General features: G+C 41.0%; 2 protein-coding genes across 2 annotated transcripts; one reads left to right on the plus strand and one right to left on the minus strand.

The window, feature by feature from the left end:
- Positions 1–693: 693 nt before the first annotated feature.
- Positions 694–4,455, plus strand: LOC125948372 (aminopeptidase N-like). The gene is made up of 5 exons (XM_049674351.1): positions 694–1,408; positions 1,470–1,764; positions 1,827–2,178; positions 2,268–3,516; positions 3,579–4,455. The coding sequence occupies exons 1-5, from the start codon at positions 732–734 to the stop codon at positions 4,159–4,161; spliced, it is 3,156 nt and encodes a 1,051-aa protein (XP_049530308.1). The 5' UTR covers positions 694–731; the 3' UTR covers positions 4,162–4,455.
- Positions 4,456–4,740: 285 nt separating this feature from the next.
- LOC125948375 (PP2C-like domain-containing protein CG9801) lies at positions 4,741–8,174 on the minus strand. The gene is made up of 5 exons (XM_049674356.1): positions 7,769–8,174; positions 7,019–7,662; positions 6,814–6,897; positions 5,903–6,118; positions 4,741–5,834 (listed from the first exon to the last, which is right to left on the minus strand). The coding sequence occupies exons 1-5, from the start codon at positions 7,891–7,893 to the stop codon at positions 4,927–4,929; spliced, it is 1,977 nt and encodes a 658-aa protein (XP_049530313.1). The 5' UTR covers positions 7,894–8,174; the 3' UTR covers positions 4,741–4,926.
- Between the last annotated feature and the right edge of the window lie 7,395 nt (positions 8,175–15,569).

Raw genomic sequence — 15,569 nt, forward strand, 5'->3', positions numbered from 1 at the left:
AAGAATTACGCACGTGGCACTAAGGAATCAATTTTTTTTAATCAATTCTAATAAGAAAAAAATTACTACGGTAAGATGGGTTTAGGATGAGAATGTGGGACGGGAACGGGGCTCTTGATATGAAGTAAAACAATGCGCCAAACAATGACAGTAACCAAATCAATCTGAATAGCTGGAAGACGGCGAAGATAAAAAAACAATTCATGGTCACACCTGATAAGAAGCTATTTAAAAATCCCGACAAGTGCGATTGGAAGAGTACAATCATTTTTACCTAAAAGCAAATATATGTATAAGAGTTACTGATTGATCATGGCCGCTATTACTGATTGATCATGGCGCCACATATTGAAAAGTGATAAGACATACATGATTGATGAGCGTTGCGCACTTATTGATAGTAGCAATTGTGATTTCAGTTGTCATAAAGATTGCTTGAGACCCTTTTTAATTGCTTTTATACATTCGTAAAAAGCAAAGATTTGCACATCAAAGGTTATACAATGTCTCATCGGTAATCGTGTTTTCTTGATACATGCATTGTCACAGCATTTAACAATTCAATCGTACATACTCTAACCGTATAGCTTGTTGATATTGATTACTCCCGTAATTAAATTCCATTTTAATCGATACGATTCAGAGATAACGTATCTATCCGAAGAAGTGCATGGTAGTAAACATTTTGAAAAAGGTATTGCCAGTTTTCGCATGGCAGCCCACTGGTTAAGATGATGGGGAAGACATACTATTTTTTCCCTACAAAAGTTATTGAGTTAAGCTTTTCATTCGTGACTTGTATGTTTATTGTGTTACTAGTGCAGGTAGTAGCGCAAAATGGTGATCAAAACTTTCGTTTGCCGAATGACACGTACCCAATAAGATATAACGTCGAAATAACCACCAGAATACACGACGATTCAATCGGTTCACATCGATTTAGCTTTGAAGGCAAAGTGACGATTCAGCTGAAGACCAAGGAAAACAGATCAACGAACAGTATCACATTAAACTATCGTGAAATAGATATTATTCATGTGCGGTTATGGTATCAGCAGGGAGGTTGGGAGCGGATCATTATAAATGATAATTATAGTTATACGTTGGATTCGCGACGAGAGTTTTTACACATTAATTCTCCGCAAGCGCTGGAAGGATTATACTATTTAGAAATAACCTACAACGGTACTTTACGTGAAGACAATGCCGGTTTTTATAGATCATCGTATACAGATGGGGATGGAGAGGTAAAATGGTTGGCAGCAACACAATTTTCATCGACAGACGCGAGACACGCTTTTCCCTGTTATGATGAACCTGGCATAAGAGCTCCGATTGGGTTACGTGTTGTACACGGTGTTGACTATTCAGTACTCTCAAATGGACGACCGATTGATATTCGTAATGAGTAAGTGTCTAATAAGTCACTTACAATTTATTTAATTAATTTTCTTTGTATCTCCTCAAAGCTCCAGGGAAGGACTACTTGTAACAACTTTTGAGGATACGCCACCAATGCAGACGTATATACTGGGCATTGTAGTGAGCAACTTTCAGGAAACGTCGTACAATGGTTATCTCAGGCACAAGGCGTTCAATCGTCCAAAAGCGTTTGGGAAAGAAGACACAAAATTCATTCTAGAAGCGGGCTTTGAAACCCTAAATTTTTTAGAGCAGTTCTTAGAAATTGATCTAATACTACCCAAGATTTATCACGTAGCCATACCTGATTTTGCAGCTGGTGCGATGGAAAACTATGGTTTGGTAAGGATTCTTGGAATAATTAAACGTTATACAATAATAGCTAACCAGTATTTGTTGTTTAGATAACGTACAAGGAAGAAAATTTCTTTTACGACTACGAGACATCCCCAATGAAGCAAAAGAAAAAAATTGCTACGATTGTCGGTCACGAAATCGGACACCATTATTTTGGAAATTATGTTTCTCCAGCATGGTGGAGTTATCTGTGGATGAAAGAAGGATTCGCTAGGTTTTTCGAATATTACGCATCAAATAAGGTCTTTCCAGAGCTCGAAATAGAACAAACGTATACAGTAGATAAAACACATAATGTTTTTGAGATGGATTCTCTAATTGCGGTGCGCCCAATGACTTACTATGTCAATACTCAAACTGAAATTGCTAACATATTTGATGATATTGCGTATGACAAAGGCTAGTATATTCTACTGTTGTTTAATGTTTAGCTAAATTGCAATATTTAGATATTATATTACATGTTGATGTTTGATATTTTTTGCCAGGTGGAGCCGTACTCCGCATGTTCCATCATGCTATTGGAAAAGAGGCTTTCCGACGAACATTAATCAATTTCCTTCAGACAAATGCCCTACAAGCCGTGAATCCTGAACAGTTTGCGAAAACTATGCAAAAAGTAATGGATTTATTGCCAATTCCTCACATATCAATGCCAACCGCCAACGAACTTCTAAAATCCTGGACTGAACAAGCTGGCTATCCTGTGTTACATGTATCAAGAACTCAAAACTGTTCAATAATAATTTCACAAAAAAGATATCTTCTTAAGAATAATATCGAAGGCCCAAGCACAACATGGATACTACCGTATAATTTTGCCAACGCACTTGAACCAAACTTTGACATAACAATTCCTGCAGGCTGGCTCTCAGGAACAACAAAAGAGCTCATTCCAGACATTAATCAAAATTGGACATGTGATGATTGGCTTATTTTTAACAAACAGCAAACAGGATATTATCGAATCAACTATGACGACAATTTATGGAACCTAATAGTTATAACCCTTAGTAAGAATCATAGCACTATTCATCATTTAAATCGAGCCCAGCTAATAGATGATGCATTGAATAACGCCCGTACTGGACGATTGAGCTACGAACTTGCCTTGCAGTTATTACGTTATTTATCTAAAGAACTAAACTATGTACCATGGGCTGCCGTTGACCGGAATTTACGAATTTTAAGTGTTCTTCTCAATGGCTCATCATCATACAGTCTTTGGCTTCGGTACTGTCTTGAATTCCTTTATCCAATTTATGAACATATGGGAATAGTGACTCATGAAGAGGATTCCTTGATGCAAAGAATGGCACGAGAAATTGTTGTTGCATGGACGTGTAAAGTAGGATCACTTCGCTGTTTAAATGATTCAACATCTATAGTGGAAAGTGTTGTTGGAAAACTTACACCCGATATAGACCCCGATTTAAGGGAAACGATTATTTGTAACGGTTTAAGGAGTGCGTCCTATGATGCTTTTAATTACTTTTGGAAGCAAATGCAAGCTTCACAAAATCAAGCATATCGTTCTGAGTTAATTCGAGCTTTAGGATGCACGCAAAATGGCGAATTCCTCACAAAATTGCTCAATACCACAATTGATGAAAACGGTGTATACTATTTTCCACAGGAACGAGAAAGAGTTTTGCTTTCTGTTTTAAGTAACGGAATCCTAGGTATGAATATTTCCACATTATTCCTGGAACGCTATATGGATCAGATCAATATTAAGTAAGTCCAACGATGATAACTCGCGAAACTTAGATATTTACACATTATTTATTTATTTTTAGCTACAATAAAGGAAATTTCGGAGGAAGAGCGATAAGCTCTATCATTAAAAATATGGCAAAACAAACTGCTAGCGAAAACATGCACCTACGCCTTCAAAATCTCATGGCAAAACTTTTTGAAAAAGGATATTTACGCAACTCAGATATGCTGCAAAGTCTAGAACAATCTAGTGAAAACCTCAACTGGATACGTGACAAGGGTAAAGAAATAGAGCGCTGGTTGGAGCAGCAATATCAACCACCAACATATCAACCCAATACGGTATCTTCTGCACTGACCTCTACATTGTTCGATAATGGCAGCACACTGCAAGCCAATGATACTACACTACAAACTACCCTCCAAACCAATGCAGCAATTGCGAGTTCCATAACGTTTAATAACTCCTTTATATCCACATCCATCTTTACCAACGAAAATAGTATTACAAGCATGTCAACGCAATCGTTAGCAGTATCTATAGCAGCTTCCACAGAAATTTATGAAAGTACGGAAAAAAATGATTCAAATATTGTTTATCCGGCTAATATTACTTTATTAATCACATTTTTAGTTATATTTCACATAAAAATGTTAACATAAAAATGTCACATAAGTTAGAAATAAGGTAACAAGAAAATAAGGAATTATTAGGGGAAAAAATAGAACTCATTACATGCTTTCGTGAACATCTATAACAACGGAACAGAAAAACTAAACACAATCTATACTCATACTATGAACTACCCAACTAACTAACTAACTAACTAACTAACTAACTAACTAACTATAAAATGAAAAGCAATTCTGCAAAACAAAGCATTCTAACAAAACAATTTTGACCTATTATTCATTGTTGATGCATCCTATTTATGTAATTATTTTAGAACAATATTAGCAGAAAAATGTTCTGATGTTCCGAAAAAACAATTTTTTTAAAGCATCAGAAGAATTCAGACGTCCTGCTAAGAAAACATTTGAAAAGTATTTTTATCGCATTAAAAAATAATCGAACAAATAGTGAAATGCATATGCTTCATTAAGGACTACACATCCAGCCGTTTGATTTTTAGTTCAAATATGAAAGAACACCATATCCCTACGTGAAAAAGAAAACAACACTTGATTACCCTAGCTTAAGTGAGATAAACTATTAGCACGCTTTGTTTATTCATAGATTCATTTTACAGTCGAAGAAACTCTTATTTTAATGTATTTTAAAAATAACTAAGGTTTTTTTTTTTAACTTTCATTCTAATAGCATTGGTTTTTTAATAGAAATGTGTGAATGCGTTTTAGAAATGGTTATTTGTGCCAAACGACTTTAATAGTACAATGAAATACTTGCTACTTTCTGATCAAGTACAGTTAAGTAATATGACTTTCGGAACTACGAATTTTCACCTTATAAGCAACAATTGAAGCATGATCCAACTTGCCAGGTAGTAGAGAAAATGTAGTGCCATCTACTAGTCGCTTTCGTATAGCTTTATGCTCTTGTACCGTATTGCGAATCTCTTTACGAGATCCATCAGCACCTGTCACCACCTTGTAATAGAGCTCACGCTGTTCTAGAAGCTTTCGTTTTGCTACAGTGATACAAGAAACAAAATCAATAAGCAGTTGGCACAGTTGTTTAGCGGTTGAACAAGGTCGCAACGATCCATTGATACCATAAACCAGCAGATCAGCCATTCTTAATAAGGTCAACATATGTCTTTGTGCTGCTGTTACTTTCGGTAGCACTAAACCGGACCTATTACTAGCGTTATATGATTGTCGGCTTGTTCTTGCTGACTCAATAAACGTTTTCGAGCGTGTTACATATTTGGATTCTATTGTTTTTTCTTTATCGCTAATTGTTGGCTTGTTTTTATTAGTTCTTGCGCCCTGGATACTACCTAAACCTTTTCGCTCTGGATTATTTTCCAGTACTGCTAACGTCGGTGCACTTTTATTTTGTCGTTTAGGTGCCAACAATGACACTTTTTTTTTTCTTTCAGCTTGGTGAGGGCTCATTTGTTGCTTAAGTGAGGCGTTGTTGTCATATGCTACACTACTGTTGCCTCCGAAATTGATCGCCGCTTCTGCAAAGCGACCGACGACAGGATCGAAATTATCACTAATCCCATCAGAAGTAAGAAAGACGATATCACCTTCTTCGACAACAGTCATTGACAACGTGAGGTTGGCCATTTCCGGTTTGTCACCATAAACAGGACCAAGTGCGCCAAGAGCGTCCCTCATATCACGTATGAGATTAACATTATGCGAGGCTAAGAATAAAACAAATGAATAATTATTTTCCGAATTGTTATTTATTGTTTCACACTATATTTCTTACCTTGAGTTATCTCTCGAACAATGTTATTTCTCGAAAATATATAACCTAGGGAATCTCCAACATTACAGCAGCAAACAATACTGTTGTTAGAGTCCTCGACGGGCAACACGACAGCAACTGTTAACGTACTCAGGGCTCCTCCGACTTGCAATATATAGTTATGTGCCTCCCAGAAGCTTCGTATTAAACTAACGAATACTTCTTTTGTTGTTGAAACTGCAAATCATCAAAAATACAATATTTTAAGGCTATATTTTGTTTACAATTTCAAGCTTTAAAATGAGATCAATAAACTCTGTTTGACTACTCTTTGCCAAAAGATTCTTTTTCAGAATTAACCAACATTTCTCATTTACTGTAATTGATATTTTTATATTTTAACGGCTCTAGCTTTTCGATGCACCAGTGACTCCACCGGTATAAATGAGTTTATTATGGTTTATAGATCTTGGAAGAAACAAAAAAAAATCAAAACCAAATATTTTCCATGTTGGTTTTTTGCCATCGCAAAGAAGCGCAAATGGTCAAGTATAGAAGAGTTTCTATAAAACAAGAGATTCATCAAGTGATAGTGTTTGGTATAACGAGGTCATACCAAGCGATTGGTACAGAGGCATACATCTCACAATTAAAAAGGGAAATAAATTGGTCTGCTCTAAGAACATATGCCATAGAACTAAGAACATGTACCAAATGTGCATTGATTTAAATGCATTATTTTTAATGCCAGAGCAAAATTATATAAGGGAGTCTCGACCAGAGCAGTCACCGAGGTTGGGACCAGAGCAGTCACCAAAATTAGTGGTCACATGTCCTCGCCCGACTAAATACTGCCTGCAACAAAATCAAACGTTGCCTAAACGTTGAAAGTCCTCAAAAAGAGGTACACTTGGTCGTAAATTATGGCCTACCTCGATGGAGACCGAAAATTGCGGAATTGAGATATTCCATTGAACCCTGGATAGCAGATCTCGCAGCAACTCGTGCTCCTTCACCTAATGTATGTAATGTATAAAGCACACGTAATGTATAAGAAGATATGTAATGTATAAAGAACAACAAATAACAAATTAGTGGAAATATTAAGCAATTGCCTTATGACACGCACAAACTTACCCCAATTCACACCGTCTGCCATTGCCATAATACAGGAATCCTGTCTTGTTGCAATCCCAAAACAATCGGCTATCGGATCACCGACGCTTCCCAAAGTATGTAAATTCTTTTCGTACAATGAAATAGACATTCCGTAAGCATCTTCCGTTGCACGGTTCCAATCAGCTATACACGCTACGGGTTCTATGTCAGAGCAGGTATGGATACCCGACGCTTTACTGCTATTTTCTTCCTTAATCGGTGTTTTAGACTTGGATATCATGCTTGAAACTGATTTCTTCCTTTGAGGTTCATTGTGTTTTTCATTGTGTACAATATTATTATTGTCGGACGGAATGGTGGAATCAGAACTAGAACCTTGTTCACGATGTTCTAGTCGTAAGTTTTTCGGGGCTGCAGAATCTCCTGACGCTCTGTCGACGGTAGTCTCATGCATAACATCGATGTAATCAATATCGTCTGCAATTCCAGGGGTAAGGTGGGACTTGGCTCGCCTCACGCCTGTTAGGCCCTCTAATGGCCCCGTATACGCCGCATCACAAATCGAGTGAGCCACTACATACCGAGCGATTGATATTTCTGGTAATTCTTCCGGGGATTTACCGTTGTATACCACCGGAATGGAATCCGGGGGTTCCCATACGCTGTTCGGGAAAAACATATTTCAGAATCATACAAGACAAGTTTCTGGGGTACAGAAAAGGCCACCAATCAATCTATGTGGTGTTCAGGGTCATAGCCCACACTTACCCTTCCAGATACTGAGATATAAAGCTTCCGGATGGTCCGGATTCTACTTGATTTCGGGATTCGCGCTCGGATGCAAAGCTTAATTGTCTCAAATAGGTGGTCACTTTTTGGCGAAATGAAGGCATTGTTCTTGATTACTTAGGAATTTCTTGAATTAAATTACTTGAATTAGCAGTATCTCAAATCTACGTTCCGAGCAGTGATTAAACACCACTTTGATAAAGAATCGCACTGCTGCAGCGTTGGTAGCGGTTCTTCAAGTGCACCATACACCGGTAACGACGGCGGGAGATGCAAACGACTTGATTTTCTGCCTATCGCGCAGGAATTTAAGAATTTCCCAATTTTCATGGATTTTCACAACAACATCGTCCAAAACAAGGCCGCAGAGGCGCACACACGCGATCCCCCACGTTCGCACGCACGATACACAGACACACACTACAAAACTGCCCATAGAAAACTAGAAAACTGCCTCTGTCGTAGAATTGCCTCTGCAGCAAATGCCGCCCTGCCAAGAGTTAAAAAAAAGTTGTACGAACTTTTAACAGAAACCAAGAAGCATTGACCGCCGTTTGCATCTAGACCTTTCTCTCGACGGAAGTCTATTGCAGTGTAGTAGGATCATCGATAACTAAAATCATAATGCAGAAATCTATCCTCTCCACTCTCCTTAATAGATAAATTTACGTTTCAAACTTTTAGACCTGGAAAAAAGAGAATAAATCACCCGAGGGCCATTTTACCGTTACCTCCATAGCCGTGGCCACACGGAGCGAAAATTTGCGCGCAAATTTACAAATTAATGCCAAATCGTTTACGCTTCGATATGTTTACGTGGCCGGGTTGAGGAAATTAAAATCGTTTTGTGGAAGAAAAGGATTGAACACACTAGCAATGATCACTATCTATCAATGTAAACCACAAATAGAACATATTGCGAGCCCTTCCGTTTGCAAACAGCTTTTACTCTAGGTTTTACGCTCCACGGACCTATAATCGTTTGACAGCATGTAAACGGCAAGCGTAAATGTTTTGGCATTAATTTTTTCGTTTGCGCTAGAGTTTTCGCCCCGTGTGGCCACGGCTCATCAAACGAGGTTTCTTCTTTGGAGCGTCTGTACCCCAGCACCGGGGCGGCTGTCGCTTGGGCGCAGGGCTACCCACCCGGACCCGTAAAAACCCAATAGCCGTGGCCACACGGGGCGAAAATTTGCGCGCAAATTTGCACATTAATGCCAAAATGTTTTCGCTTCGTGTGGCAGGGGTAAAAACCCGAAAATTTATGCCGAAATGTCAAACGTATTGTTTTCATCTGTGTTTTGGCCGCTGAAGTTGATTTCCGAAAAAATTTTGCAGTTTTTAACGATATTGTTGCTGTTGCTGTTATATTTATATTAAAAATGCAAAAACAATACGAAAAGAACCTACATTTTCGTAAATAAAGCGTTCGATAGCGTCAAGGGTTCAGCGAAAAAGTCCGCGGACGTATAAAAGTTTGACAGCGTGTAAGGGTTAAGCGAAACCGTTTTGGCATTAATTTTTTCGTTTGCGCTAGAGTTTTCGCCCCGTGTGGCCACGGCTAATCAGTTGTTACTATACGCTCCTGTTAGACGCTTGAGATCCCAGTTCGGGTTAGTTCCCCCTAGGTGCCGTACGGTCTTTGGGTTGAGCAACCCCATTGTAGCGTCCCTGTCCCATTTCAATGACCATTATCACCGCTTTGACTTTAATATGACCATGTCTTCGTTTAGTTCTGTGCTACGTTCAGCGTGCGTGATTTTTACGTTTTTATTATTTATGTTTGTCTATGTATTATGTACCCTGAATGCGGGCTAGATTTAAGAATACTCAATAAGACCACTGCATGTCAGTTGAGTTCATATTTCTAATAAACAAATAAACAAATAAACAGCAAGAGCGGCCGGCGCTATTCGAGTGGGTGTAGATAGGGAGGAACGGCGTACTGGGCGACGAAGAAAATCGGCCGAGTTATAGACGTTTAAGTAGTTAGTTAGTGTAGTATAGTTAGTTTCTAGTGAGGTAGGTAGGTAGTTAGTTAGTGAGGTAGTTTTAAGGAAATTATCAGTGTAAGGTTTATGAAAACTGCCTAAAAGCTAGGACGAAGTTAGGAAAATGAACAGCTAGGCTATTGACCGCTTTGCATTGAGCCGCCACAACTTTGCTAGAGGAACCAGAGTGACCAAAATTCGCGCCTCGCTACCTCCTGCCAAATGACCTGCGGAAGGCTGAACGTTCTCAAAATCCACTGGCAGGCGCCTACTTTGGGTTTTCCTGCAAAGGTGCTGGTGGTGACTTGTAAGAGCGGTTAGTAGGTTAGTTAGTTAGTTGGAAAGCCTCTGTTCTGTTCGAAGTGTTGAGGTTTAGGCTGAAAGGTTCAGCTGAAAGGTAGTAGGTAAGGGACGCAAGCTTAGTCTAGAGGTGTAGAAAAGAGAGAGAGAAGAAACGAGGGTAGGTTGCTGGTAGGTTAGTTAGTTTGAACTGTTTGTCCTTGTATTTGTCAAGTGAGAGGGTAAGGTAAGAGCCAGAGCTAGAAGCTAGGAGCGGATGTAGGTAACTTCGCAACGCAAATTAACACGTGCTAAGTAACACGACTAAGACGAGTACTAGTTTCTTAAGCTAGGCGGCGTTCGTGATAGTTCGTAAGTTGCGTCTGTAAGTTGTTCTTTTTTGTGGAAACACCCAATAAACTAGTCTAGTGTCGTCGTAACGGCGAAGAAGTTCCAAGTTTCAGTCGTTTCAGTCTTGAAGTCGTTTTCTGCTTCCGGCCGAACGATTCTCTGAGTCTTGACACCAGCCCTCTGGTTTGAGCAGACGCAACGGCTTTTTTTGATGCTGTAGCGGTAAGGAAGCTGCCGCTGCGAGGTGTGTTCAACGATTTTTTGAGGTTCGTCATACTTTGTGAATAGACTAAATGGCCCGATTAGAGAGGACGGCATTTTAGTCACTGGCAAGCGTGGATTGGGGAGGCCCGTTGCCGTATCCCGGCATCCCGCGATACATCAGCAGGCCTGATGGATGCTGTTGGTCCTGCTGCTGGCGATAGATCGTATGGACGGTGGTCCTGATGGCATTTACTTCAGACATTCTAGTTCAGCACTGAAGTATTCCCGATTTTCAGCGACTGGTTCGCAAAAGTCCGTGAGCTGTAATCAAGCAGTGAAAGAGTTACGGATGAGTCAGCGGGCCCACTTTGTTCGGTTATAACAAGTGCGACACATTTAGGAATGCGTAAGAAACTGATATCATGAATGATGAGTCCAAAATTTATGCTCCAGCAAGAAACAAGCAAACATCAGCGCACAAAGAGGAGTCCTGCGATCCTCGAAGGATAAGCTCTGACCCTCCACCAGCAATCAAGCGAGCGATACGGAGATAGCGCCGTACAAAGAACGTCCCTGTAGTCACAATGTAGAGTGGCTTACAGTGAACAATGAGACGAAATAAGGACACACGGATGCTCTAATAAACCTTAAATCAACCAAAAACAGCTAGTATCCTAGAACCTGGAATTACCGCCAAATTTAAACCATTTCGTCGGGCAAATTACCTGGATTCGTGACCCGGAATCGACCCGGAACGGTGGCAACGTCCGATTAGCGATAAGACCGCGGTGGAAGAAGATGGAAGATTCGATGACCGGTAAAGATGCGCCGGAAGATGATCCGGACATCCGGAAGGACACCCAGCCGTGTCCTCAAACGAATAGAACGCCGGCGACGAAGCTGAACAGAATAAAAACCAGCAGGAGCACGAAAGATAGCAGACACTTGCAAATTTTCATCTTTCCGAGCTGAAGAAGGTTCGGGGATTTACTATTTTACTTAATATTGCACTAACTTTGGAAATGAGTTTTTGCACAATTTGCGTGGTCGGGAAGGTTTAACTTTTCAACGAGAAGTACGGCGAGACTTGCAAAAGACTTTAACTAGCGCTTATCATCTTTATCTTATCACAACAACCACGAAATTCACCAAAATTGTTCAAAAAACCAAAAAAACTTCTCAATTTTTTCGCGATTTTGTGGAGAAGAGAGTACTAATTCGCATACAAGATGGTCGGGTCGCTTTACACGTAGCAGATTGCATACAACATTGCGTACATGCCGAGAGACCTCGAAATGGCCTCTTTGAAGGTCACCATTTCCCGCCTTTTACGCATTTTCACACAAACACAACCACACCGCGCGAAATTCCGCGAAATCTGCACCGATCATTTAGTTGCACCGAAACTTCGACGCCGAAAGTTATCGAATCGTCACTATCGAACACTTGCTACACAAATGAAACAAATTGTTACAAAATCTCAACGTCCTCGTTGAAGAAAATGGATGAAAAGGTAAAACACTCAATTGAGATTTAGTATAATGAGTTTCTATTTCATTAAAATAGATATAGATAGGTTTTAACGGTTTTGCTCTCCTTTCACAGAATCACAAGGCCACTGAATGCAGCTCGTGTTCTGAAATGCGCGAGATAATTCTTTCCCTAAAAGCGATTGTATTGTATTATGAGGCAATAGCCACCACAGCTGTAAACTATGCGAAACAAGATCGCAAAACTCGGATTTATCCAAATCCAAAGGAAGAACTTGATACCTCGATCGCATCTCCAGTACCGCCAGAGACGCCCGTCGTGTAATCTGGATAAAAAGGATCCACCACGGCCGGAAGATCCCCAATCGTTGGATGATCTCGTCGCCCCCACCCCACCAACATAGGAGCAGGATTGGGAATCCCAATTGGAACAAAAGAAGAATTGAAGCAATTCGATAACATTTCAGCAGAACACTTTAGGAAACAAGTCAAGGATCAGTTGGAAGAAAATTCTTGGTTTCAACTAAAAAGAATAATTGCTCCAGAGCTAGCGATTCACTGTACTTTGGCTGGCAGAGGAGATCAGAAAATTTCGTTGCGGAAACATGAGAATACGTTGCATCTGATACATGAAATTATGCTAAAATATTTCCCTGGTATAACACGTCCTGCTGCGGAAACTAAAATACAACAGGCTTTGAAAGCTATGAAAAGACAGGCTAAATAAAGCTATAAAAATATTGGAATTTTTAAATCGTTTCATTAATGAACTAGATCTAGATCAGTAGTAGATACAAGTATTAGTGCGGGTAACAATTATGGTGGTCATTTTTAGTTTGGGAAAAGATAGTGGGAATGAAAGGGGAAGAGTACTTTTCTCTGACGACATACGAGTAAGTGAGATGTAGAGATTTTTTGGAGTGTGCTATAAACGATGGTATCGTAATAGTAGATTCTTTCTTTGCAAAATCTCTACTGAGTGCAACGTACTTGAGCAGAAAATCGAAAATCGAACAAACGAGAAATTCCCATTACAATGAGTTCGATAATAGAGAATGAAATTGTGGTGAGTATTACACATATCTCATAGGTATTAAACATATTCATATTCATTCAAAGAGGTGATTATTACTCTTTTTGATAATGCGTATGCGTACGCTCTACAAATGAGGTTAGGATCCGAAGCCCTAGGCTAATATAGGCTCTCCTTCCCTAACTCCTACTCGTCGCGTCCTCGCGGGGCTCATGGGTTCTGCTCGTGTAGACTGGTAACATGCCCCCCGTACGTCTGAGCTTGGGTACACGGGTAACACCTACACCTTGGGAAGATGGGGAGTATGGCTGAGAAGAGGGGGGGGGGGGAGAAGTTACCTCCAGCTAACGAGGTTTCTTTGGAGCGTCTGTTTTCCAGGTTAAGGGCGGCTCCAAACAGCGTCTGTACTCCAGGTTAGGGGCGGCTGTCTCTCTCGTCCCATCGGCCACCAGGACGTTAATCCAGTTGGCCACGTGGTCCTCCTACGTCACAGGGGGTTGGGCGCAAGGCTAAGGAAAATTTCACGAAACCTGGACTTAACGATGACGACTATACGCAACGCCCCCGGACAACGAATTCTGGCTCAATGAGGCTAGGCACATGGAACGTACGTACTCTGCAACGAACCGGAGCCCTGAACCAATTGGACGATGAACTAACCAAGCTAAACATGGACCTAGTAGCACTGCAAGAGATACGCTGGCTAGACAGTGGTGTTCGGAACAGACGTGGTAGCACCCGCTACGATATATATTATAGCTGCCACGCGGAACACCACATTCTTGGAACGGGCTTCGCCGTAGGTCAACGGTTGAAGTCCGATATCATCGGGTTCAGGGCTATTGATGAAAGGCTATGCACCCTACGCTTGCGAGGCAGATTTTCCAATATCAGCCTCATAAACGTTCACGCCGGTGATCGGAAGCACCAAATTCGCGCGAAGGGATATCCACAAAGCATCGTGGGTATCCCCAAATGGAGCCACTTCCAACCAGATAGATCACGTATTGATCAATCGCCGCAGACAATCGAGCATGTTAATCGTCGGAACTTTTAGAGGAGCCAAAATAGGCTCGGATCACTATCTGGTTGGTTTAGAGATCCGATGCCGAATAGCTTGCACCCGAGAAACGGGCAAATATAACACGCTGACTCGAAACAATAAGGCATCCCTGAAAGACAGCAATGTCCAAGCAGCTTACGAAAAAGCAATCAGGGATGGCCTGCTACTGACACAAGAAAGCAATACGAGCGGGCGATGGCCCGCTCAAAAAACATGCATAAATAGCTGTGCCGAAAACATTCTGGGACGCCGTCGTGGCAACACCAGATCTGGCCGGTTCGACGAGGAATGTAGACTAGTGACGGAACGCAAAAATTGTGCGTATCAAGAAGCGCAACAGCGGCATAGGACGCGGGCAAGCAAAGGGAACTATGGCCGGCTAAGAAAAGAGAAGAAGAAGCTCCACTGGATTAAGAAGCGATTGTGGGAAGAAAAACGAATCCGGGAGCTGGAAGAAAACAGAGTGCGATACGGTCCCACAAAACAATTTTACCAAGCGATAGCGGGGTACCGAAATACATCTGCGCCTAAGGTATCCTGCTGTCGCAGCAAGAATGGTGACTTGATCAGTATCCAGCCAGAGGTCCTCTCGCAATGGGCTCAGCACTTTGATGAATTACTAAACGACCAGCTCCACGACACACCAGAGGCTCCACTGGTAGACATGAACTTGATCCTGCCACCGAGCTTGGAAGAAACACGAAAGGCCATCCGCCGACTGAAAAATAACAAGGCACTCGGAACCGACGGAATAGAGGCCGAGCTGGTCAAATATGGAGGTGCAACCCTAGAACAGGAGATTCATCAAGTGATTGCTAGGGTATGAGATAGCGAGGTTATGCCCGAGGAATGGCACACGGGCGTAATTTATCCCATATTCAAGAAGGGAGATAAGTTAGACTGCAGCAACTATAGAGGTATTACGGTGTTGAACCGCCTACAAAATATTCTCCCCTGTCCTCCAGGACCGACTTGACCCATACGCCGATGAGATAGTTCGAAACTATCAGAGAGGTTTCCGCAGAGGGAGTTCCACCACTGATCAAATATTCACCATTAGGCAAGTCCTTGAGAAGATGAGCGAATTTAAAAGAGGTACGTATCACCTCTTCATCGACTTCAAGGGTGCCTACGATAGCATAGCCAGGGTAAAATTGTACGATGCCATGAAAGCCTTTGAGATACCGTCGAAACTGATCAGGTTAGTAAGGATGACCATGACCAACGTTATACTACTGTGTCCAAAAAGTAAGGTGACACGGCATCCAAATATCCCGCGTAAATGGATATCTTTAATTTTGTATTTTTTGTAGGTTGTCAGCACTGTTATTGATAACCATGGCAAGTTTCACGTCAAAATATTCACTAC

Source organism: Anopheles darlingi, chromosome 2 (assembly GCF_943734745.1).
Source record: "Anopheles darlingi chromosome 2, idAnoDarlMG_H_01, whole genome shotgun sequence".
NCBI lineage: Eukaryota > Metazoa > Arthropoda > Insecta > Diptera > Culicidae > Anopheles > Anopheles darlingi.